A 25,932-nucleotide genomic window follows, 5' to 3' on the forward strand; every position below is an offset into this window, starting at 1 on the left:
TCAGCAGGTTCTCTCCACCGCCTGCAGAGAACTGTAATGGCCGTTCTAACATCACCACTGAACCCCGGTTAGTCCAGCAGGACTTTGCTTCATTACCAACCCTTCTATTAAACTCACAAGCAAAATCCTCATTACCTCAGCCGTTCTTCTAGCCAGGAGTGACAGCACACACCTGAACTCCTAGCTGAGGCAGGGGGATTGCTGTCAGCTTTAGGCCTGGGAAAGTTGGTGAGATCCTGTTTCAAACTTAAATAAGGATAGGGAAGGGAAGAAAAGGGAAGGGGAGGGGAGGGAAGGGTTTCAGGTATAGCTGAGTGTTTGCCTATTACATACATGGCCTTGGGTTCAATTCCCAATACTGCCCAACTTTTTCTCAATTTCTCTCAATATTTCCCTCTATTTGGAGCATTTCCAGTCTGAGGCAGGAAACGACAATCGATTGTGGATTATGTTACAGCTGCCCGACAGTAGCGGATCCAAAATTTGTTGTCTAGAATGTCCTTAGTGCTGCGTTAGCCAGGGTTCTCTATAGGACGAGAATGGATAGACTCTGTATGTTAGAAGGGGGTTTATCAGGGTTGCCTACGGGCCGTAATCCAGCCAGCCCAACAAAGGCTGCCTCCCAGTGGAAGGTCCAGGAATCTGGTAATTGTTCCTTCATGAAACTGGGTGTCTCAGCTACTGTACGGTCTCTGCTGGAGTCTCAAAGAAGAAGGCTCTAATATCAGGAAAGGAATGCCTTAGCAGCAGGGTAAGTGAACTTCATATAAAGAGTGAGGGCCAGCAGCAAGACTTCTCTCGGTTTATGTGGGCTGCTGCCAGAAGGTGCGGTCCAGATTTAGCATGGGTCTTCCCACCCCAAAGTGTCCAATCAAGAAAAATCTCCCACAGGTCTTCCCCAATTCTTGGTTCTGTTGGTTCCAGATTTGGTCAAGTTGACAACCGAGATCAGCCATCACAGGCGCCTCAGGCATCTTGGTCCACTTACGAGCTCTATGTACAGTTTTTGTGAGGCATGGTGAGTGATTCTCATACAAGTATGCGTGCACGTGCACACATGTATCTCAGAGACAGGGAGCTGAAGGCAGCACAGCACTGGCAGACGGCCGGGTGAAATAGAATAACAGATGAGACAGAATAACCAGTGAATGGCGATGCCTTCATGACAAGGTTCGCTCGCGTCAAGGGTTTGATCCTCCTTTAGCCAAGACCTATGACTAAACATCGGTTAAATGCCATTCATCTTTAAAGCAAGGCCAGAGTTTCCACAACTGGACAGTTTGATCAATGGTTCCAGCCACAGGAGGACACCCCTCCCTTCTACCTCCCGCCCCCTAGGGCTTGTCAGCTGGTGAGTCCCGCCAGCTTGGCGAGCTGACCCAGAGCATGGTCAGCTGAAGGTTCAGGTCCCAGTGGTCCTCTGAGGCACTTCGGAAGAGTAGCTCAAACTCCCTTTGTCTTAGTGGCGGTCTGAGGAGCTGCAGAAGACAGCTTAAGCTACTCATAGAGGCAGAAGACATTTGGATCTACAAACATCTAGAGTGTAATTTTGAAGATGAGAAAAGCGTTTACAGTGTAACCTTTGCTGCTAAATGATCCACCCACGTTACACACGCTGTTAACGGTGGCGGCTCATCTGGCCTTAGCACTTAACCCACAGGTACTGACTGTTGTCAGCCAAGAAATGAAGGCCTTTCTGAGAAGTGTCAGGAAGAGGGCAAGACACACTTTGCTTGGGGAAAGCAAATCATATAACTCATTTCAAGGCCGAGTTTTTCATTGTCAATAACGGAACTTACTAGTTACTTATATTGCCTGTGGTGTGAGTGCGTGCGTGCGTGCCTTCAAGGGAGCGCATGTGCAGGCTTGAATCTAGAGTCCTAAAGTTGATGTTGGGTGTTTTCTTTTGGTTACTCTCCACTTTATTTATTGAGGCAGAGTTTCTCGGCAGAAGCAGAGTTCTCAAATACAGCTAGTCCGAGCCAGCTTGCCACAAGGATCCTCTTTCTTTGTCTTTTCTGGGAACAGGCAGCTGCCACATCTGCTTGGTTTTCATGTGGTTTCGAGGGATCCTAACTGGGCCTCCCACCAGCATGGCAAGAACTTTATCTACTGGCCCACCTCCTCGGCTTCTGTGTTAGCTTCTGATCTAGCAAGCTCACTTCCAAGACTTCTCCCTCATCCACCCCAGTACAAAGTGCCTCTTGGATGGGTTATTCCCGGCTCCTTGGTGTGTAAGGGAACCCGGATGTCCATTTATTAGACTGTGAGTGGAAGAGAGTTGCTGCTCTATTTGTGGGACTGTGTTCTGATATCCCATTATAAGTTGGGAAAGCTGTGAGATACACCTAAGGTACTAAAATACCCCAGTGTAGCTACAGGGCCCATGGAAAGCTCATCATCTCCCCCAAGGAATTATATGACTGATGGTGGGGGTGCAGTCCAGCATCAGGAGATCGCAGCCTAGGAAAAGAACAAAACTCAAAGTGCAGTTTCTACTGAATGCATTTTACTTTTGCCCTATTCTAGAGGGGGAAAAAAACTAGAAGCCACACTTGCCTTTTTCCCCCAATAATGTTTTATTTATTCACTTTATATCCTCATCATCACAGCCTCTCTCCCTCCTCTCCTCTCATTCCCACAATTACAAATCTCCCCCCACGCCCCATTAACCCCTCTCTTCTCCAGAGAAGGGGAAGCCCCGCTTGGGTACCACCCCACCCCGGGACATCCAGTCCCAGGTGGACTAGGCACATCCCTTCCCACTGAAGCCCAACCAGGCAGTCCCAGGGGAAGGGTATCCAATAGCAGGCAATGGAGTCAGAGATAGCCCCGCCTCCATTCCAATTGTTAGGGGACCCACAGGAAGACCAAGTTGTACATCTGTTATAAGTGGGTAGTGGGTCTAGGTCCAGCCTCCACATGCTCTTTGGTTGGTGGTTCAGTCTCTGTGAGCCCCCGTGGACCCAGGTTAGTTGCCCCTGTATGTCTTCCTGTGGTGTCCTTGACCCCTCTGGCTTGCTCACCAAAACTCAAGTTTTCTTAAATTGGGACCATCTGTGTCCTACAATTGTAAGGCAGAGAGAAGGGCTCTCTCTCCACTCGGAGTTGGAAAGAATCCGACATGATGGGACACACACAGCAGTAACAGAAAGCATTTCCTTCGTGTCTTTATTACAAAATGCAAAAGATAAAAGGGAAGACCCCGGGGAGCCGGGGAAGCGAGTGGTCTGAAAAGAAGGACGCAGCGCGAGTGAGTTCCCAGGAGCTGCTTTTCATCTTGGTCTGGCTTTTAATTATGTGAGGATTTCACAACCACAAAACGATACTCTACGTACATCAGCAAATTTAATGCTTTCAAATATTGACAGTGTAGCTCGTTAAGACAATGGCTTCCGCCCCACAATTTATTCAATTCTCTATCTTTCGTGAGTGGAAACTGAGGCCTAGAGAAATGACGTCATTGAGGGCCAGTACCAGCCAAGCCAGAGAGCTTAGGCTAGAAGCAGGAACAGCCAAAACGCTCTTTTGCATGTCAGGTTTCTCGACTCTCAACACTCCACTAAAGTTGAAACTGCAAACAGTAAATCGCACTTTGCTTTGTAGTTTCCTTAATAGACCGCTGTGTTCTCCCAGTAGGAAAATACTACTGAGAATCTTCCTAAGTCATTAAAGGGCATACACAGGGCGGGAATCCCTAATCGGGAAAATCTCAATCCCAAATGTCCCAAAATCTGCAGCTCTTTAATTGCTGACAGATGCCATGAGTGAAAAACTCCACAGCACGATGTTTTGTCTTGTTCAGAAATTATTTAAAATAGTGCCTAGAATTGCTTTCGGACTAAGTAAATGAAGTGTATATGAAGTATAAGTGAATTTAGTCTCACATCAAATATTTCTCGTTGTACGCATGCGAAAGTTCAACGACAACCACAACAAAACCACCCTGAAATCAGCATCCCTTGCCTGTGAGCGTTCAGAATTCCTCTCCACTCGGTTCACACTCAGCACCTCCCTTCACTTTGTTCTTGGGATGTACATAGTACTAAAGATTTATCTTTTTACACAGGTAGAAGAAAAAGGCTTCCAAAATGTTCTTAGCTAGTACAAGGTTCATTAAAAAGAAAAGGTTATGGTCCCAACAACGAGGGAACTTGGAGCAATAGCGCACCCTACTGTTATATTTAGTCCATGACAGGATTGACAGGATTTTTTTTTTTTTTTTTTTTTTTTTTTTTTAATAACTGTCTATGGAGTTCCGCCACGTGGATTTGGGGGATTGAACTCAGGATGTTCAGCTTTCACAGCAAGAGCCATCTGGTTCACCCAGGATTTCCTTAATCTTCAGTCTCAAAGAGAAAGATGAGCTGGGCATAGTGGGAGACAGACGAGGAGAATCTCTGAGTTCAAGGCCAATCTGATCAACGTATTGGACTCAAGGACAGCATGGATCACACAGAGAGACCCTGTGTCAAGAGAGAGACAGAGAGACAGAGAGACAGAGACAGAAAGCAACGGTCACATGTTTCATGGTCTGTTTTAGTCTGTTTCTAATTATTATCTAATCCAATATTTAAGGTGGTGGTCTGGTTCTGGATTTGTGATGAAACTGTAAACAGAGAGAAATTTAACCTTAAAAAGCTGTAAGCCAGAATCTACCCTCAGCATCCTGAATTGAGAATTTTAGGAAGGCGGAGTTGACTTCTGCAAGTTTAGCAATTATTCCAACTGACCCTGATGCCCAGATTGATATGGGGCCATGGCCGACCTCTTTGATGAGCCTCACATCCCCCCATGCCACCCCGCAATGAATGCCAAATATCAGCCAATGCAAGTATTACATATGGGTGTAGATGCTACAGGGAGGCCTGTGTTCCTGGGAAGCACAGTGGAGAGGGTCAGAAGTCAATGTACCCTCCTCAATCACTCTTCACCTCAAATTTCCTGACCGGGTCTGTTACTGGACCTAGAGCTCCTGTTTCAGCTAAACTGACTGCCTAGCCCTGGAGCTACAGATATGTGCCACCATGCCCGCTCTTACATGAGTACTGGTGGTCAAAACTCAGGGCCTCATGCCCGTGCAGCAAGCACATTACACACTGAGCCATCCCCTCTATTCCTTTGTGATATTTTTCAGTCAGTGGGAAATGAGAGAGAGAGAGAGAGAGAGAGAGAGAGAGAGGAGGGGAGGGGAGGGGAGGGGGGAGGGGGAGGGAGAGAGGAGGAGAAGGAGAGGGAGGGGGGAGGAGAGAGGGAGGAGGGGGAGGGAGAAGGAGAACTTGGAGTCTGTGAGATGGATCAGTGAGTAAAGGAGCTTGCCACCAAATGGCCTGAGTTCTGCCCCAGGCCTGCATGGTGCATGGAGGAAGGAAAGAACTGATTCCCCCAAGTTGTCCTCTGGCCTACACACACACACACACACACACACACACACACACACACACACACACACACACACAGAGAGAGGGGGGGACACTTCTATTCTCTGGCAGTTTTACATCATGCACCTGACTGTTGGGGTCCAGGAGTTGCCCCAGAAACCACACAAACACCAATCTCAGTTAGACAAGGATAGTTTGATGAGCATTTGTCTCATGGCTGACTGACCGGGGCCATAGGACAGACTCGGGAGCTGGCTGCAACCACAGCCAATATCCTGCAGTGCTTTTAAGCCTGGGAATCCACAAACATCTGTTTCACCAATCAGGGTTTAGGGATAGGGAACTTCCTTAGGAACACGCCCTTGTTGTACATTTATCCTGTTCCCATTGGTGGGGATATTCAACTGTAGTGGGGGACACGCCTTGCCTAACATTCATGCCTTAACTCACCAACCAAGATGTCAGTTACCCAGGTACATGTCTCTGCCAAGCAGAATGTCCATTCCCAGGAAGATCTTGGGAACTTAAACTTTACCCAGCTCCCACTCAAAATGGAGTTTTCTTATACTGGTGCAGGCTTTTCTCTTATGTCGGAGTCCATCCCAGGAGCAGCTTATAAAGGCAAGAAACCACAAAAGCTCAAACATAGGTGCAGGAAGTGCTGCTGGGTGGTTGGTTCGGGTCCAAGCTCATAGTGGCTAACTATACAAAGCAGTTCTAGCTGACTTCTATGGTGATTGGTTTCCAAGAACTGCAAAACACAGAACTTAGCAGAAAGTGCAATCAACTGGATCGTGAGAAAGCTTCTTAGGAACAGCGCATGAGAAAGTTTCCTTATAACACTATTAACAGCACAAGATGGCAGGCTAGACAGGCAACGGTTACCAGGGCCTTAACATTTTACCTGGGCCTTAATACTGAGCACAGTCCCTCCCAGATCTTCCATGTCCACCTCCCCTTGCAACCTCCTCACCACCACCACCCCTCACACAGAAGAAATAAAAAATAAAAATAAGAAGGAAACGAAATCAAGAATAGCATAAGTTATTATGTGTTGTCTGTATGCTCACTGGAGTGTGGCCAAACTCTCGGTGGCCTGCCCCTTATATAGAACTGAGTCCCTGTCCTCCTCCCAACACCTCTGTGGGGTTGGGATAGGGGTATCACGGAAGCCTTCCATGGCCCTCCTTGTCAACGTGCACCTGCAGTCATTGATATAACAGCAAAGGCGGCCCCTTTGTTCTTCACATCAGTAGTAGGCCCTCAGAGGTTACTTGAACTATGGTCATCACCATGGCCTTAGGTGCAGTGCAGGCCACTCAGATCAGTTTCTGTCTCACCCCCACCCCCCACCTCTGCGACAGCACAGCCTGTAGACATCTATGTGACTTCAGGCAGCAGCATATACCATGGTCATCTGCACGGCCTTCGGTGATAACACGGATCATGGACATCAACACAGACCTCTGCAGGGCGGAGCTAGGCCAGTGTCTGGAGCCCTGGCTCACTCAGCTACAGGGCTCTTCTGCCTATCGAGTGCCCTCACCTGCCCCTGGCTGGGGGATGGGGAGCAGCATTGGTTGCTGGCTCTTCTGCCTCACGCCTTTGTTACTTTTTAATATTAGAAACGAACATTCATACCACTGTGATGTGTATTTAATCCTTTCTGGTTTTGTTTTTCTGAGACAGGGTTTCCCAGTGTGGCCCTGGCTGTCCTGGGACTTTATATAGACAGAGCTGATCCCGAACTCAGAGATCTGTCTGCTTCTGCCTCCTGAGTGCTGGAATTAAAGGCATGTGCCGCCACAGCTGGGCTAAAATGTTTTATTTAAAAGGTGTGGCTTCAGGGGCAGAGTGCTTGCCTAGAATGCCGGGGGCCCTAGGTTTAATCTCCAGTACTACATCTTTTACATATGTATGTATGTGCGCATATATATATATATATATGACTGTATTAGTTACTTTTCCATTGCTTTGGTGAAACATAATGACCAGATGCATCTTATAGAAGGAAGCCTTTATTAGGGATTATGGTTCCAGAGCAATAAGGGTATGTCATGGCTGGGGTCAGGGGGTCAGGGGGTCAGGGTAGCAGGTTGGAACAGGTAGCATGAGAGCTGGATTCACAGGCGCTGAGAGAGAGAGAGCTCACAATTCAACGGCAAGGTAGCGGAGAGTGTGCTGGAAATGGCACGAGATTGGAAACGTCAGTGTCCACCAGCAGTGGTACCTCCTCCAACAAAGCCACACCTCCCAAACCTTCCCAGACAGGGCCACCACCTGGGGACCAAGTGCTCTGAGCCTGTGTGGCAGCTTCTCATGTGAACCACTACAGCGCCTCTGACGCCATTGCACAATCAGTTCAAACAGTGAACTTATTCATCAGCCCATACATTTTCTTCCACAACCTCCTATTAGGGGTGTAGGGAAGAGACTTGCACGGTGGCCCAGCCAGGCCTTGCACTTCTGACAAACTTCTGTCTCGGGCTCAGTTTTCAGAGCCATGGGGTCACAGGTGTGAACAAACCACATCTCATGTTGGCGTTTTAACATTTTGCTTCATAGCTCAGGTCAGTCTGGAGATCACTATCTTCCTACTCAACTCTTGTTTCCCTTTATAATCACCCCTCTTTCTGCCTGCCTCTCTCGGGCAAGCTGATGTGTGCTCCATTGCCGTAGCTCAGTGGGCCTGCACCAGGGCTTTATATGAATGGAATCATGAGTATTTCTTTTGCCTGTCTTCTTTCATAAATGTTTTGAAGTCTGTCATGCTGTTGGCATGAGTTTCATTCATTCCATTTTATTGCTAAGTGACATTTTACACTATGAATGACCAAGTCTGTCCACTCACCTGTTCTTGAATGTCTGTGTTGATGTCGTTAGGCTGTGACTGGTACAGCTGCTGTGACCACTGGTGTCATGCGCCTGCTTCTCCAGGGACCTGTGCTTCCTTCCCTCCATGCCCCTTAGTTAATACTTGAGTACACTGGCTAGGTAGTGTTGGGTGGTATAGTAGAAATAAATTCATTTTTTCAAAGATTTTTTTTTTAGCCAGGTGTGGTCCCAGCGCTCAAGAGACAGGCGGATGAATCTCTGAGTCCAAGCTTGGTCTACAGCTTCAGTTCCAGAACAGCCAGGACTACACAGAGAAACCCTGCCTTAGAAAAAAGTTTTTAGTTCTTGTGTATATATATCTTCCATATGTGCAAGGGCGCCTGAGGTCGGAAGAGGGTGCTGGATCCTCAGAGCTGGAGTTAATAAGCCGCTGAACATAGCCTTTGAGATGAGCAGCAAGCTGGGGTGATGACAAACTGTTCTTTTTTTTCTCGTTTTACCCTCCAGTGTGGTACTGCGGATGGACCCCAGGGCCTTGCACATGTCAGCCAAGTGCTCCATCATGGAACCACACCCACAGCCGTCCTCCATTTTCTGTTTCCAGCAGAGAGAGATGCACGAGTGTTCCGGTTCATGTGTCCTCGTTGACACTTGAAAAAGCAGTCTTAATTTCAGTGGCATCTCACTATGGTTTTGTTTTTTTTTGTGTGTGTGTGTGTGTGTGTGTGTGTGTGTGTGTGTGTGTGTGTGTGTGTGTTTTGCACGTGCACGCCTGTGTAAAGAGAACCTCAGGTCCCCTGAAGCTAAAGTTACAGATATGGGCTGTGTGGTGTGGGCACTGAGAACCTGTGGTTCTGTGTTCTGTCTCCCCACTGGCGGTGTCTGGATGTCACTGTGCGGGACAGGGAGTCCACAGTACACATTTCCCTTCTGGGCACACGATGTCACTGTACACCAGACAGAGGAGGACGAAGCCTCTGGACAGGGGTTCCATGGGCCTCTGGTTTGGCCAGGGAAGATGGGAGTGTTGCAGCTCTGAGAGGGGAAATAGAGAGAGGTGGGCAGCTGTCGAGAGGCAGGTAGCCGGGGTCCAGGGCCCTGTAGCGGCTGTGGCAACAATGTCAGCAGCCAGGGCTCTGGTAAGAGCCTAGCTGGGCAGGTGGGTCCAAGATCCAACTGAGAGCTTGGGCTGGAGAGCCTTCTCTAAGTGTTACAGCTCAGTAGAGGCAGCCACTCTCAGATGCTCCTTGGTGAAATAACTTGTGTGCTTTATCTCATGTGGACAGGAATTATATGAAGCTGGGGAGTGGGTTTGGGGCAGTAACTCCTGAAGTTAAAATGCTGGTAATGCTCTATTTGCATGAGGAGGAGCTCCAGGTGCCGTGTTACATGACTGACTTCCGGTGCTCATCTCAGTTAGGGGTTGTGGCTACATGTTGCAGAGCAGGCACAGAGGCAGGGAGGGGGCAGCTCCGCTCCTACCCTCTCAGACCTCTGAGATACCCAGGGTTTGAGCACGCCCCACCTCACCAGTTCTTATGCCAATCTGGTGGCCAGTCCCACATGCCCTACAGGAACCAAACTCCGGTTCTTTGGAAGAAGATCACATGATTTTCACCACAGAGCCATTTCTATTTCCAAAACACTCCCACTGTGGCTTTTAATTTGCAGCCTCCTGATTTCTGATGCCATGGATCTGGAAAGGATACTCCTAAGGATTAGAGAAATAGCAGTATCCTCAGGAGCAGTCAGAGGGTTCCTTGGTAAAGGTCTGTGAATGTAGACATAGGGCCAGAGGGATCACCCGGCTGCAGGGTCACGGCAACCAAACGGATTGCAGAGGCAGTGGGGTCAACTTGCTGCTTCTGATAGCTGTTACGAGTATACAGAGTATACAGAGTATACAGAGTATACAGGGTATACAGAGTATACAGGGTATACAGAGTATACAGAGAAAGAGAGAAGCCGCAGATGGTTGTGGCTCAATGTAGAACACAAGGGAAACCAGAGAGCCCTGTTGGTACCCCATCCTAAGCCTAGTTACATGAAGGGCTGCGAAGAACTCTGACCCTGGGTCTCAGCACTCATCAGTACACACACCAGGAGCAACACCGCGAACCGCGATGCTTACCCCCATGCCTCACTTCACAGCTTCTCATTGAGAAGTACATGGCTGTGATGAGTAGCCATAGATATTCCTTGAGCATGGGGCAAGATCCAATCTGCATACATAGGCAAGCAGTGGGCACGATTAGGAGAGTGGCGTCTCCAAAGCAGGCAGGAGACAGGACAACTGTGGAGGCTTATGGAAAGAGTTCAGGTTCACTGTTTTGGGAAGAAGGTCCAGGAGTGGTGATCGAATCTGCTGGGTTAGGGTAGCCCATAGTCTACACCCTCAGGTGCTGGCCCAAGTGGACTATGTGGATGAGCTCCCTCAGCTCCCATAGGTCGGCCTCCTGGAGCAGAAGCAGGTAAAGAATGGATATAGAGAGGTTTGTCTCTTGTCCTCAACATTAGCCTTCGTATTAGCACTCCAGGGGGAAGTCCCATCTAACTTTTATGCCTCCTGAGCCTTCAGACTCCATCCTTTGTAACACGGGAGGGAAATGCTCACAGTGAAACTGTCTCAGTGGCTATTATAAAAGATCACCAGAAAGGAATCGACTTACAGCCACAGAAAAGTAGGTGTTCTCTTGATTCTGGAGGTGGTTAGGTCCCAAATGAAGGTGCTGGGAGTACCTGCTCCCTTGAAGCTTCTAGGGAAGGATCCTACCTTGCCCTTTCTGTTCCTGGTCAGCCCAGATGTTTGTAGCTGTATCACCCCCATGGTCACATGGCCACCTTGAACTTGATTACAACTACTAATACCCTATTTCCAAATAAGGCCACATCCATAGGTACTAGGAGTTAGAACTTCGTTTTCTTAAAAGCCTAAAAGGCAAAGGTTAACCGATTTAGCAGATATTAACACATCCACAGGGGCTCCGCTCGCTCTCAATTAGGATCAGCCAATGGAAGGCATTAGAGATAGTAGAAAGGAGGAGTGAGGTCAGAACACACTGGATCTTTTTCCCTGGGTCCCTGCCAGTTGGCTGTATGGCTCTCTCCTCAGATCCCTTCCGCAGACACTAGCAACTGTCTGGTTGGTTACTTGAAGGTATTGACAGCTCTCTAGTCTATAAAGTAGGCCACTGCCTGATATTGTCCTGTGCCCAAACCATGACTTCTCGCTTGCACAGTGCTTTTGCTAAATCCCTACCAGTCTGTACGTCTTGTTCTCCGCAGGCATCAATTGTGGTTGTTTTTAGAGTCTGTGAGCTGGGAATGTATTAATGGGTTGGTCAGAGTGGGGCTCTGCACAGTTGCTACTCAACTGTCCATTGTAAATTGTGAGCCTTAGGTGTAAGGCGGGCTAGCCTTGGCACAGACTGGGGCAGATTTCACACTGAAAACTGTGGGGCTATGTGAGGTGTTGTAGTAATTATTTAACCTCAAATTAGGGTTTCTATGCCACCTTCATTTACCAGATTATTCAGTTCCCAGACAAAAGACACACGACTTTAATCTTTATGATAAGCCTTCATCAGCACTAGAGCTGGGTAGCCATTAAGATCTATATTGTCCTATCAGTAATTCCAAATTAAAACGTGCTATGTTTCATCTGGGCTGCTCTTAACTGCAATTGGCCAGCACTCATGACCATGTATTCATAACTCACTTACCTCATGGCAACCTTCTCCTCTCCTACTTCTCTTCCTCCTCTCCTCCTCTTCCTCCAACCCCCAAACCTGGGAGCCCTGGGAACCTTGGAACCCAAGAACTCTCTCTTTCTTCTGCTCAGCTTTTAGCGGTATACATCTCTGTTTACCAGTCAGGGGTAACTTGGGGGTCAAGGTTACATAGAATCACTTGGGTAGCATCCCTGGGGGCAAACAGGCCTTTGGGGGCCAGTATTTAACGCTACAAGCAAAAGACCAAACCTCAACTGTGAGGTCACCTAATAAGACCTGGCCAGAGTTAGGCTAATTCTAAATGGCAACTTTTCTTTATAATTCCTCCCTGCATTATAACCTTGTTGTGTGACTTTATATTGGTCTCCTAGCTTTCGCATTCTGAACTGCCTAAGTCAATGGGATTAGTAACAAAATGTGAAGATCTGAAAATGTGGGCCAATGAGATTGATGGCTTAGTGAGTAACCCACAAAAAACTGGATGTGGTGGCTTGCACCCACACTCCCAAATGAAAGCAGAGGTGGAGACGGGAGAATCTAATGGGAACTCATGGGCCAGCTGGAATGGGGTACACATAGTGGCAGAAACCAGGGAGACCCTGCTTCAACAGATGGAAGGAGAAAACGAATCTTCAGTTGTACTCTTCTATACATGCACCTGATGGTAACAATTAAAATATAAAAAAAGCAAACAAAGCAAAAAAACCATCAAACTTTACACCCTGATCTTGGACTTGAGTTGCCACATGAACAAGCCCAGGCTACCCTGCTTCAGACTGAGAGGCACAAGAGCCAGTCACCAGTTGCCCAGCTGACAGCCATGAGAGATGCCATGGGGCCCAGCCAGCTTCCAGATGAGCCATGAGTGCCAGCAATCAAGATTGGAGGAGTCAAGCTCCACAGCCCCTGGGGATAAGAGCTCATTTCACTGAGTGGCTCATGAGGCAGAAGTGTGAATGTTAATGGGCACATCTTCCAAATCAGGCTGCTCGGCGAGCCCACTGCGTTTGCACTCCATTTCATCCCTTCGGGCCCTCCGTTCCAGGGTCTGCAGGAAGTTCTGATGATGCCAAGGAAGGTATGAAATGACCTTTTTCGGTTTCAAGTAACCAAACCTCACCAAAATAAGGAGGGGCTGTGTTCACACTTGCAGAAATTTACTTATGGTCTCAGGCTACCAAAAAAGGTAGCTATGGGCCAGTGAGTTTCCCAAGTATCACAAGGGCCACTCCCGTGTGGACCCCAAAGAGGATGCAGCTACTGAGGAATCGGCCTGCAACTGCTACACACTGGAGCCTTCTCTTCATCTGTGAATGTCTCTGCTCCCTCCAAATTATTGCTTCTTTTTACACGTTTATTTATGTGCTGGTGGCAGGGGAGGCACGCATGTAGAGTCTGAGTACAGCTTGCAGGAGTCAGTATGTGGGCATTCGAGAAAAAAGGGTGACGTCCAGAGGCCTGGCCTCTACCCGCTCACCTGCCCCGTGGCCTGGGTGCAGCGGAAGCCAGTACATTGTGCAGGTAACGGTGGAGAGGTGGGAACGAAAGAGAAGCGGACCGAGTTGAGCACTGTGAAAAGGGGTAGACCTGGAGACTCAGGGGTGGAGAGGAACAGCCTGCTGAGAATTGCCTGCCCTGCCCCCTGAGGCCATGGTGAAGTCCTGGCCAGTGCTGTGGCTAAGGGCCATGTCTTGGTTCATGACCATGTGATAGTGTGGGGCCTGTGTCACTGTGGCCCAAATTACCACCAAAGGCCAGGTGAAGTCTGGGATGCCACCTGGGACCCTGTTTGTCCAAGGACTGTGTAGAACTGTCCCCGCCCCTCAGCAGCTGCTCGGGCGAGCAGCTCTGCACAAAGCCTGGGGGGCACAGTAGAGCCTGCCCTGAGGACGTGAGGGAGGAGGGCTGGCCCAGCCTCCTGCCTGCTGTGGCATTGGGTGAGTTAGCCAGAGCTGTGCTCCAGAGCTCACCCTGGTAGTGTGGGTGCAGAAGAGCTGGTGGGCTAACCAACGGAGCTACCACACAAGCCCAGATCTAGGACTTTTAGTTGGCCCACACCAACATCTACCCCATCTATGAACTGCTTGAGCGAGTGAAGGGGCTGGTCTTGCAGGGTCTCCATGATATAAGGGTATCAAGATATTCCTAGTGTGGGTAGCAAGAATCCCCAGTGAGGATCCTGCATTGATGGTACAGCAGAAGCCAGAGAGAGGCCTTGAATCAGACCAATGGCTCATTGCAAGGAACAGCTGCAGGTAAAGAAGTGTGGACAAAAGGGTGTACAGTGAGACACGCTGTGACACACTGCAGTTTCCAGATGAGACTTTTCACTTGTTTGTATGTCCTTTTGCAGGGGAGGTTGCAAGGGCAGAGGGAAGACACGAAGGGATGGGGAGATGAGTGGGACTGCGGTGGATAATATGAAATTTATAAAGAATAAAAAGTTAAGGAAAAAAAACTGTCCAGAGAGAAGCTTTGAGCACCCTGGTGACTGGAAGGCAGGAAGGTGAGAAAAAGCAGCATCTGAGCAGCCGCCTTTCCGTAGTTTCTGCATGTGGGCAAGGCAGAACACAGCCTGGGCTTCGAAAAGGCTTTATGACTGGCTCCGGCCTTCCTTCCACGTGAGCCTTGGGTTCTGACCTTTGTCCTCCTGCCCTCGTAGTCTTTCTAGAGCAGGTAGACCTTTAGTGACCCCAGGCCACCCACCTGAAGTGCTACTGGCCTCAATCTGTCCCACACAATTTCCACCTTAGCTGTTTCTTTAGCTGGACTAAGCCACCTACACGTTGATTAGCTAAGGCTTTGGGGAAGGAACCCAAGTAATAGATGACTCTGACTAACGCCGAGTGAGTTACTTAACCCCTCCGCTTCCGTTCCTAAAACCAAACCTCCTGCTTCAAGGCAGGTATTAGCTGGTTTGCAGGCACCACACAGTGAGGGCTTTTCTAAACTGCTGAACAGGCGGCATCTCCATGCGAGCCCATTAACTATCAACAGGTAACCCTGCTACTCTCCATCAGTTCTGCACGACACCTCCACCAAAACCCACAGGAACCCTAACTGTACAGGAAAACCACTCTGAGTTCTCCTGTTTCTCCTCCTTAACACACTCAGTCCGTCGCCTCTAAGCCTCAATGAGCTATTTGCTTCTGATTGCAGTGCTATGTCATCCATCCCAACTCTTCCTCAAGTCCTCCCCCAAGACCTTGAGCCTCCACGCTGCCCTGCCTGTCCTTGAACCCCAAACCCCCACTCAGCCTCCTGAGTACGCGACTCCAGGAAAGCACAGCTGTGCGGGACTCCCCGCTCAAGCCCTATACACACTGCTTTCTCTTTCAGGTCAGACAGACGAGCACACACCATTGTGCCTCTGTAGGTGAAGTTCTGAGCCAAGTGTACTATTGTTTAATTCTTTTTACTTTCCATGACTAATTCTAGAGCAGAAGTATCCAACACCCACCATGTAAGCCAAAGCGAGCACGAGTTAAGAATGGTTTTGCCATTTAAAACAATCCTTAACTGATAAAAACGTCAAAGACGGCAAAGCTGGGCATGGTGATGTGAGGCTCAACACTTAGGTGGCAGAGGCTGGTGCATTTCTTAGTTCGAGGCCAGCCTGGTCTACAAAGTAAACTCCAGGACAGCGCATAGAGAACAGGCAAACACATCAAACGGTGACATATACACACATACATCACCAACAGAGTCTTGTAGCAGTCCCCAGCTGGTCCTCTCAAGGACCTAATTACTGAGCCATAATGCATAGAGGCCCTGGCAGTTCAAGCAGACTTTGCTGTTGGCTTTGTGTGGCAAGATGGGGTTTTGCTACACGGGCCAGACTGGCTCTCCCCTGGAGTGTGAAGTATTTACAGGCAAACTCCTACAGGCCTACCTGCTTTCTTGGAAACATGTTTTAGCAGTTTATTGCGATGTGCTTATGTTTCCTTCAGCAAGGTCTCACCAAATAGCTCTAGTGAGTCTAGAACTCACCCTGAAGTCAGGACAGCCTCGAATGTGCAGAAATCCTGAGGCCCTAGCATCCAGAGCGTGGGGAGATAGGCAGGCACCACCACAGCCTGCTGTGCTGTGGCTCTATCCTACTGTGTAGCAGCTGAACCCCAAAGAGTCTGTGAACTTTTAAAGTCACCAACCATCTGCCAGTAGCCGTGAGAAATAAGTAATTGGAGACTGTGACTGATAAAAAGCTGTTTACTGTCTGACAAAGTCAAGCTCACAAAGAAATTTCCTTGAGTTTAATAAAGATGCTAAAAATGTTACTTTTTAAGTAGTTAACTTTTTTTTTTTTTACAAAGTTCTGTACATAAAATAAATATACAGAAGCAAACCCCATCAACTGTGTACATCAGTAATCCTCACTGGTGGGCTCACCATTTATAAGGAAGACATCATTCAACGCATCCTGTCACAGAGACCACCCTGTCTGTCATCATGGACTTCTGCCCCAAAGGGTCATCACTGGGCCTCCTTGATGAAGTCTGATAAACAGCAAGAAGCCTCCAACCTACTGACTAGCAATTGGCCACAAAACCAATGGCTGTCTCGTCTAGAGTGTGGCCTAGTGGCAATGTCTATGACCAAAGCCCTTAAAATATGAGGTGTTCAGAACAGAAATCAGCCCTACCTCTCCTTGGCCAGTCACTGTGAAAGTGTGCGTAAGGCAATTGAGTTGAGGGTTAAGGGTTCACCTTGCTAATGTCAAAGCGACACTAACAAGAGTCTTAGCTTCATCCACCAGATGATGGGCCCCTGCGTCCAGGTCTCCAGGAGCAGGTTCCGCCCCCTTCACCTGTCAGAGGGTTATAACCTGGAAGTGAAAAGGAAACAGAACCACTTCAATGGCTGGAAATCTGGGAACATCCTATATTAAAACGTAACCACAAATCTAGCATGTAAATTGCAAAGTATAGATTCCCTCTTCATGGCCATTTCTAAGGGACTTTAGCTATTACATAAAAATAAGGTGGGTGAGGACAGTAGTGCAGCCTTCAATCCAAGTGCTTGGGAGGCAGGGAAAACATCAGTAGGAAATTACTCAAGATAGCTCTAAGATCCAATTATATAAAGACTCGAGTCACCCTGTATCAAAAGACGTATACGTTCAAATAAAGGCTACTGACGCTGCAGAAAACTTCTGGATGTGGGTCTCACACCTGTAGGCCTACTCAGGAGGTTGAGGAGACCACCTTGGATGGATAAGGTCAGCCTTAACTACACGATGATTTTCAAAACAAACTGGGCTAGGTTTGAGACCTTGTCTCAAAAACAAAACATTTGAGAGGGTGTGATGGTCCAGGCCAATAGTTGAGCACTGGGAGGTGGAGGCAAGAGGGGCAGCAGGTCAAGGTCACCTTGGCTACATATGGAGCTGGAGGACAGAACAGGCCAAAGACCTTGTCTCAAAAACAAGTCAACAACAGAAACCATACTTGACAACCAGGATGGAACTTTCTACTTCTCTGGGAGTCAGAACTGGGTCACCTACATCCTTTTTCCATCTCTCCCTCCCACATCAGCTCCTCAGAGCCAACCAAGATGGATAACTGGGTCTTTGCCAAACGGCCTCGTCTCCAGAGCCAGCCAGCCCTTCTGTGAGCTGGTTCTTTCCTTGCTCACTGTGAAACCTTGCCTTGAGCCTTAGTTTCCACCTCTGCAAAGCCAGGTTATGTGGGTTGGCCCTAGACAGGGCTGCTGGACAGCACAGGGGCCGTGCACGAACTTTACACGTCGGGTGCTTCCTTTTCTATAATGTCCACTGTGTATTCAGTATCTGAGAACTCAAGTTCCCACCCTTCCTTCTGCAGTGTCCCTGAGCTCTGGAGGGCAGTAGGGAGATTCCTAACACGCCAGGTACCGCTGCCTCAAACTCAGCTCAAACCACAAAAGACTGCTGATTCCTCCTTGTGTGTGTTCCATCTTCCTGAGAGATGTGAAATCCCTCAGGGACAAAAAGAAGACTCGCTGCTATGGTGTCACCTGGGGAGTCCAGTCAGACACAGAAAAAAGCCGAGTGAACGTCTGTCCACGCCCTGAGAAAGTTACACTCGCAGGAAGAGGGCAGCACCACCAGGAAGACAGCGTCTCCCCCGTCATCCTAGCGCTTAGGCACTCCGCAGCTGCTTCCCTCATACTGACAGCCCTACACTTGGGACCCAAGTGACTTTAGAGACAGAATCTCAGTGTAGCCTAGGGTGGCCTCCACTTGAACAATCCCTCTGCTTCAGCTTCCCAAGTGCTAGGATTCATGCATACATCAGATGCTCTCTCTCTCTCAGCTGGAGAATCTTACTTCTAAAGGGGAAATATAGAGCTGGGAAGATGGCTGCTCAGTGGGTAAAAGGACTTGAGCAAGCACAAGGACCTGAGTGGAAATCCCAGCACCCACGTGTAGAGCCAGGCACAGAAACACACACACTTGTACCCCAGTACTGTCGGGCTAGAAACAGGCCTGCTGCGGCTTTCCAGAGGCCACACTAGCTCCAGGATGAGGGAGACCCCGCCTCAAGGGAATACTGGGGAAACTGATAGAACAAGAGACATTGTAATGTCCTTCTCTGGCCTCTGTGTAGGAGCATGGGCATGCACAGTGCACACACACCACACACACAGAGCACAGATAAAAAGACAATATATTTTGTAAGTGTTGAAAATCCTAGATGTTTCTTTCACATTGCTAAGTTCTTACCACCTCCCCGCAAAGGCTTTTTGTCAGATTTTCCTTTGGGGATGACCGATGAAGTAGAAGGTCCAGGACCATCTTCTTCCTGTTTGAACAAACATAGGCTTAAGATTCAATAAATTCTACTTGGGGCTACAATATGCTATGTTCTGGGTTCCGTTTGCAAAGCCACAAAACCACTCCAAACGCCAGCACTCTACATGACTAAGTATTGCCTCCTCCGGTTACCTGAGGCCTTCCTGAGTTTCTTTTGTAACTTCTGCCTTCTTGCATGCTGTCCCACATTTCAATCTTCTGTCTCCTTTTCTCTTCTTCAAGCTAAGAAAGAACCACACACAATGAGCCAGGCAGTGATAGTGTGCATCTTTGATCCCAGCACTTGGAGGCAGAGGCAGGAGGATCTCTGAGTTTGAGGCCAGCCTGGTCTACAGAGTGAGCTCCAGGACAACCAGGGCTGTTACACAAAGAAACCCTGTCTCAAAACACAGACATACATGCAAAGAGAGAGAGAGAGGGGGGGGGGAGAACGAGATACAAGAAAGCACACATAGGACGCATCCACAAGCTCCTATTATTCTCAAAAAAGTGCTCATTTTAAGAAATCTTAATTCAAACATCTTCCAAAGCAAGTCTTCACTTCCATCTCTTAAACAGCAGCCACACTGCTGTAGAAAGCTGGGCACTGTGCTATGCACCTGCAATCCTGCCCTCGGGAAGATGAGAGAAGACTAAGTTCAAAGCCACCCTGGCCTACACAGTGAGACCCAGTCTCAAAAATGACCTGGAATGAGTGGGTGTGGCTAGCAGACCAGTTTTATCACCTGAGTGGCACCTGGCTGTGCCTCAGGCACTGGATCATAGGACAATAGATTTCTAAGTGCACTGGAAAGTTAAGCAGTGTGGAAACCTAAGGGGAGATGAATCCCAACAGAAAACCTGCACTCCGTAATGAGCGCCCAAGAAAAACACATGGTCTTTGCTCTGCTCCCTGTCCCATGGACAGTAGGCCTTTTTGCAAGCAACCAAGTGTCTCAGTGGACATGGATGGCAGGGGTTTGCACAATCCCATTTCCAGCACCGTCCATTCTGCACTATTAAACTGTGATAGATAAGGACATGTGACAAGATCCCTTAAAAGCATATATTCTGCAGATCTCCCATAGCATGTACATCTCTTGCTAAATCTGCCCTTCAAGCTTCCATTGCTTATAAACACAGGAAGTTAAGAAAAATAGCAAATACCTCTTAACATAATGGTTGCTTTCTATCGCCAGCTACATCAAGAAGCCGGGTGGTGGTGGGGGCGGTAGCAGCCCACACCTTTAATCCCAACACTTGGGAGACAGAGGTAGGTGATCTCTGTGGGTTTGAAGATAGCCTGGTCAACAGAGTGAGTTCTAAGACTGCCAGAACTATACAGAGAAACCCAGTCTTGAAAGAAACCAATCAACCAAACAAACAATAAAAAACATACCCCAAAACAAGCAAGAAAAAGAATGTACGGTATAACTGAGTTGGGCCTGGTGATACGCGCCTGTGATCCCAGAATCCCCAGCTCTAGGGAAGCACAGGCAAACTTCTAGGCTAGCCAGGGCTACATGAGACTATGCCTCAAAAAACAAAAACAAAAACAACAAACAAAACAACAACAAAACAACCAAAACATATCCAATCCATCTTAACAAAACCAAAATCAGAGGGAAGAGGGGTGTGCAGGATGGCTCAGCAGGCAGAATGCTTGCTGAATAAGTCGGATGACCTGTGTGAGCCCCAGAACTCGTGGTGGAAGGAAAGAATGGCCCTGGTAAGCTGTCCTCTCACCCCCATAGCGTACCATGGCATACATGTGCCTGCACTCACACAAACTTAATAAATAAACATCCCAAGTAGATGCACAGCAGATAAATCCTAGCATTACCTATGAGAACTCTAAGCTAACTATGGGCCAGGCAGATAGGATAAACGTTAAAAAAAAATGCATATGCTATTTCCATTTCTATGGAGAGGGACTCACACAATATGCTCATAAAATATTAGATAAAATAGATCTGTGAAAATACCTAAAATAATTAGCATTACATGAGGCAGCAGGTAAGAAGCAGGGACAGTGGAGACTTACTCCACAGAGCAGACTTCTATACCACAGGTTTCTAATTACGAACTTTAATGTCAGGCTGGTGACTGAGAGTTTGGACAATGAACTTCCGCTGAAGGCTGCTACTGGAAGAAGCGTTAGGAGGGAGGGTGTACGCTTGGCTTGTGTCTTGTTATGTCCTTTCCTTCTGAGTCCCAGCCAAGCTAGGCAGACCAGATCCAAAGAGATGACCAGGCAAAAATAAGAGAAGCTGCAACCTACAGCAGAAAGGCACATGTCCCTGGACACCTCAGTAACGCAACTAAGACTATAATAAAAGGACCAAATCCTCTGGTGCCTCAAAGCTGACTGACAGAGGGTTCTTTCTGTGGGGATGAGACAGGCTCTGGAAACTTCTGGACTGAAACTGGAAGGCAGCCATTTCAGTGAGAGATCAGCTCAATGCTGGTGTCAAGTGTGATCTGAATGAAATGTCACCCGGACTCTTGCACTTGAATGCTTGGTCTCCAGCTGGCGGCAAGGTTGGGAACGTCGTGGAACCTTTGGGAAGGGCAGCCTTGCTGGAGAAAGCATGTGGATTTTGAGGACTTATAGCCCGGCTCTATTTCCTATCCTCTCTGCTGCTTGTATGAGGATGAACAGCACCAGTCTGCTTCCTGCTGCCATGACAGACTGCATCCTCCCCCGGGACTGTACACCAAAATAAACCCCGTCTCCCCAGCTGCTTTTGCCATTCCATCATAGCAACAGAAAAGGAGAACCACCTGATACAACAGTCTTCTCCCATGAGTAACCGGCCTGACCAGGGCAGTTCTTACTCCTTCACCTCCACCAGCACAGTCTCCATCCAGGCCCTATGCTGCCCTTTCTTGGGTCTTCTGAAACCCGCTGCAGTGTGCTCGACCACCCCTAAACCAGGTCATGTGCGATACACAACTGCAAACAAAACGAAGCCTGTAATGCCAGCACTCAGGATCACAAGGTGTCCAGGCACGGGGGAGACAGGCTGGCACCTACCCTGGCTCCAGTGCCCTGTGACCTGGGCACACAGTTTTGTTGAACAAGGCTGTTATAAGAAAACACCTGAAGGCAAGACAAACAAGAGATACGCTTTTCTTCAAGCGTTTTTCTCTCTCTCTCTTTTTTTTTTTTTGGAGCTGGGGACCGAACCCAGGGCCTTGCGCTTGCTAGACAAGCGCTCTACCACTGAGCCAAATCCCCAACCCAGAAAGTGTTTCTCTCTTGACAATTCAAAACTGCACAAAGCAAGCATGCTGGCCAACAGTAAACTAAGTGAAATAATTCCTGATATCCACCCAAGACACGTACTCACTCGCTCCCATACACACACCACCCTCATGTGCCGTGTGAATTTCACTGTCGTAATGTATTCACACTGATGTTCCTAACTGCATATTTTTCTCTGTATCGCCAATGTAAACACAGTAGACTCTGAAATGCATCTTGAACTTAATGAGACACTACCTTGCTCTGAGCTTACAAATAATATTAAGGTCAGAAGTGTGGATTAGCGGTAGAGACCTTGCTTAGCGTGCTCAAGGTCCTGAAAAAACAAAGACAAGACCCAACAAATTTATTAAGTCAACCCAGCTCATACCTGTCTTAGTTTTTCCTTATGTTTTTCAACTTGGGCATTCAGATCTTCCTGCATTCTCAAACGAGCAGCTGCTAAAGCCTCTTGTCGCTTAACAACAACATCAGGCTCTAAAATAGAGAAACAGTTAGGTATGAGTCCATATGAAATAGCCTATATAGAGAGCTTCAAATGTCAGGAAAACACAACAAAGTAGCCCGTTTTAACTCATAGCAGAGCACTGAGCTCTCTGACAGCCGCCACGGTGAGATTCCACTGTACAAATGGTCATCTCACCGACACCTGATCTTTAGGTTGACCAGCATTCCACAGCAAAGCAGAAAGCTTTGTATCTTTATCTATTTATCCATCCCTGATTAGCCCAGGTCTACGAGAAGAGGTGCAAGATTCTTGTTCCTACAAAGCAAAGTCCTTTCAATGAGAATTAAGACTCTGAATGTCCCAGTTTAACTTACTTTTGGTTGAGACAAGGTCCTGTATAACTTCGACTGACCTCAAACTCACTATGTATCCCAGAATGTCCTTGAACTCCTGATCCTCCTGCATCTACCTCCCAGTGGGGGGCTATGAAAGCCTGCCACCATACCCAGTTTTATTTGGTACTGGAGTTCTTGTGTTTGCTAGTTAAGCATTCTACAAACTGAGTCACAGTCCCAGCTTACTTTAAAAAAAAAAATTAAAAAACAAAACAACAAAAACAAAAACAACAACAACAACAACAACAAAAAAACAAAAAAAAACCCAGGGCCTCATCATATGTAGCTCTGGCTGACCTGGAACTCTCTATGCAGACTGGGCTGACCCCAAATCCATACAGCTCTGTCTTCCTCGGCCCCCTGAATTAAAGGTGTGTGCCCCACACCCAGACCTAGTTAACTTTTCTACCTAGTTGTAAATCAAGGCTTTCCACCCCAGTCTCAGTAGTATAGAGTCTGATGAACGGTGCTCTGTATTTAAGCCACACTGCAACATAAAACAATATTTCTTTAGGACACACTCACAGGAGTGTAGCTTCTAAACAGAATGGCTGCCCTTTGAGATTTCTTTAAACCACCAAATAATAAGTGGAAATCAGGTCCGATGAGGTTGGTGAAAAATCAAAATGAAATGCATATAAACCTAACACTGGAGTGTGTATGTGGCGGGGGAAGGTTGCACAGCTATTGGAATATGGAAGGAAGGAAGGAAAACACAAGAGCCACTAAATGGCACAGCCATATCCAATGAGAGCAGTTAAAGTCATAAAGCCAATGCAACTGTTTGACAAATATCTAGCAAGGCTGAGTGATATAATGGCTGTCATGTGGCTTTCCACTTCTGGTCTTCATCTCCATGTGTTGCAATGCTGGGGGGCTTTTAATATTTGGACAACTTGGGGATATGGATTGATGGGAAATTTATCAATCTTTTATGCTTTCCCCCAGGGGTACAGCTTCTAAGCTTTCCCAGAAAGTCCTGAGCACGCCACCCCTCCCACTCTTAGGGAGATGTCCTTATCTGACCCTACTTGAGGGTCTTCCTTATGCCTGGAGGTTGTGTCTCAAATGAAAATAAAAGAAATTTCCTTGTGAGGCTCCGGCTCCAAGGTACTCGTGGGTCACCTGCCCCTGTATTTACTCAGGAACAGGATGATTAGAACAAGGTAAACTTAGGAAGATAAACAAGATTCAGTGGGCAGATCAGGTTATAAGGCTCTTCTTCTATCCACTTAGGTGGATATGTGGCCCATAAGACTGGGGGGGCATATATAGTATACCCCACCCCCACCCCAGAAAAAAAGATACGGTAGCAAAGTTAAATGGGCTGGAGTTATCTCTGCCCCACACAGGGTTTTACACTGATGGACAAGGAATGAGGTATTCCGACCTCCCTTAGAAAAGTTAGCTCGTGGGTTGGGGATTTAGCTCAGTGGTAGAGCGCTTGCCTTGGAAGCGCAAGGCCCTGGGTTCGGTCCCAAGCTCAGAAAAAAAGAACCAAAAAAAAAAAAAAAAGAAAAGTTAGCTCGTGCAGGGCCACTGTGGTGTCCTGGGACCAAGGAACAAAAGCATACCAAGATTAAACATATAAACGAATTCCACAAATATAAAAACATTGTGTTATGTTCAAAATTGAATACTAACGGTAGCAGCTTTGACCAGAAGATTTTCCTTGGGCCTAATGACAGTTAGCACTCTGACCACCAAAAGTTGATAATAAACTGCTCAGGGCATGACAATCTGCCCAGGCTGGTTTGGAGATTTTTCTGTCTGTCTAGTGCCCTGGAAACCACAAGAGCTTCCAGCCTGAGAACGAGCTGTCATGCTTTGGCAAAGTGTGCCTCTAGATTCTTAAAGAATGGGTTATGAGGTTGATGAGGGAAAGTGATTGAGGGAAAAGATAACTCTGTTCTGTCACGGTTTATTAATGAAGACTAAACTTATGACCATGAGGAAGTTAAAATACATGTTGGGGACAAAAATATAATCTATGTTTTTGGAACAACACGAAATCAATCCCTCCCTACTGAGTTCTATATAAATAAAGAAGCACCCCACTTCCAGTCAGTCAGGCTGCAAGATTCCGAGGACTCCGGTGCCTGAATCCCTCCTCCCTCACCACTCCTGATTTCATCCATCGGACCTGGCCATCTCCAAGAACTGGCTCCCAGCAGCTAAACATGATGTGCATCCATCGGGGAATCTTTGCATCTCAATAAAATCTTTCAAAACTCAAACTTGAAGGCACATTTTGGCACCACCCACTAAGTAAAAGACAGGCACCTTCTTTTCTATCACATGATACTAACCCAGAACAGCCTCCGCTTGGTCCAGCTGCCTCTGCCTTAAAGCCCTCAGTCGCAGGGAGAGCTTCTGGATGACAATGTAGAGAAGGACGCAGCTGAAGAGGATATACCAGCCATAGCTGGCCAGCAGGGAGCCCACTGAAAAAAGAAACCAGTTTCAGAAACGGAAAATAGCATTTTTTTTCCTTCATTAATACTCTACAAAAATAATCGTAGCTCCTTCCTTCAGAACCATCACGATCTTTGAGGAAATGGATTGCTAAAGTAGTGAATCGCTGGGTACAGAAACTTCTCAAATACAAGGGGACTAGGGAGTAGCCCAGAGGGTGCAGAGCACAGCTGCTAGGTCCTGAAGAACTAAGGGGGGTCGTGTCTATCTGATTCAGGAAAGGAAAGGCCATCCAGACTCCATGAGTTACACTTTGTTAAGGAGTGAGACAGCAGTGTGTTGGGACCAGGCAGAGAGAAAGGCCCGGCGGAGCACTCCACTGCAAAAGGAAGATGTTAAAAGGACTCCAGTGAACCAAGCCCGCGAGCGCCGGCCCAAGTAGGGCGACTTCGAGAAAGCTGAGCTCGGGCCCAGCCAGCAGGCCCGGTCAGCCCATGGCATTAACGCCAAGCTTCCTGGAGGCCGACCCACCGAGCATGGCGGCGCCCGCCACCTCTCACCTGTGACGTGCAGGAATCGCAGGCTCTCGGTCTCCAGCGCCGGCCTCGCGGACAGAGGTTCCTCCTCGCGATCCATGGCTGCGGCCGCCAACGACTAGCCCTTCACTCTGCTCTGCGCTTCCGGTTC

General features: G+C 47.9%; 1 protein-coding gene across 1 annotated transcript; it reads right to left on the reverse strand.

Annotated features, from left to right (window-relative positions):
- Positions 1-16,140: 16,140 nt before the first annotated feature.
- Selenos (selenoprotein S) lies at positions 16,141-25,932 on the reverse strand. Its single transcript, XM_032893450.1, has 6 exons — positions 25,806-25,932; positions 25,140-25,274; positions 22,358-22,464; positions 18,873-18,962; positions 18,651-18,729; positions 16,141-16,772 (listed from the first exon to the last, which is right to left on the reverse strand). The coding sequence occupies exons 1-6, from the start codon at positions 25,879-25,881 to the stop codon at positions 16,693-16,695; spliced, it is 567 nt and encodes a 188-aa protein (XP_032749341.1). The 5' UTR covers positions 25,882-25,932; the 3' UTR covers positions 16,141-16,692.

The sequence above is a fragment of the Rattus rattus genome, chromosome 2, assembly GCF_011064425.1.
Source record: "Rattus rattus isolate New Zealand chromosome 2, Rrattus_CSIRO_v1, whole genome shotgun sequence".
Taxonomy (NCBI): Eukaryota; Metazoa; Chordata; class Mammalia; order Rodentia; family Muridae; genus Rattus; species Rattus rattus.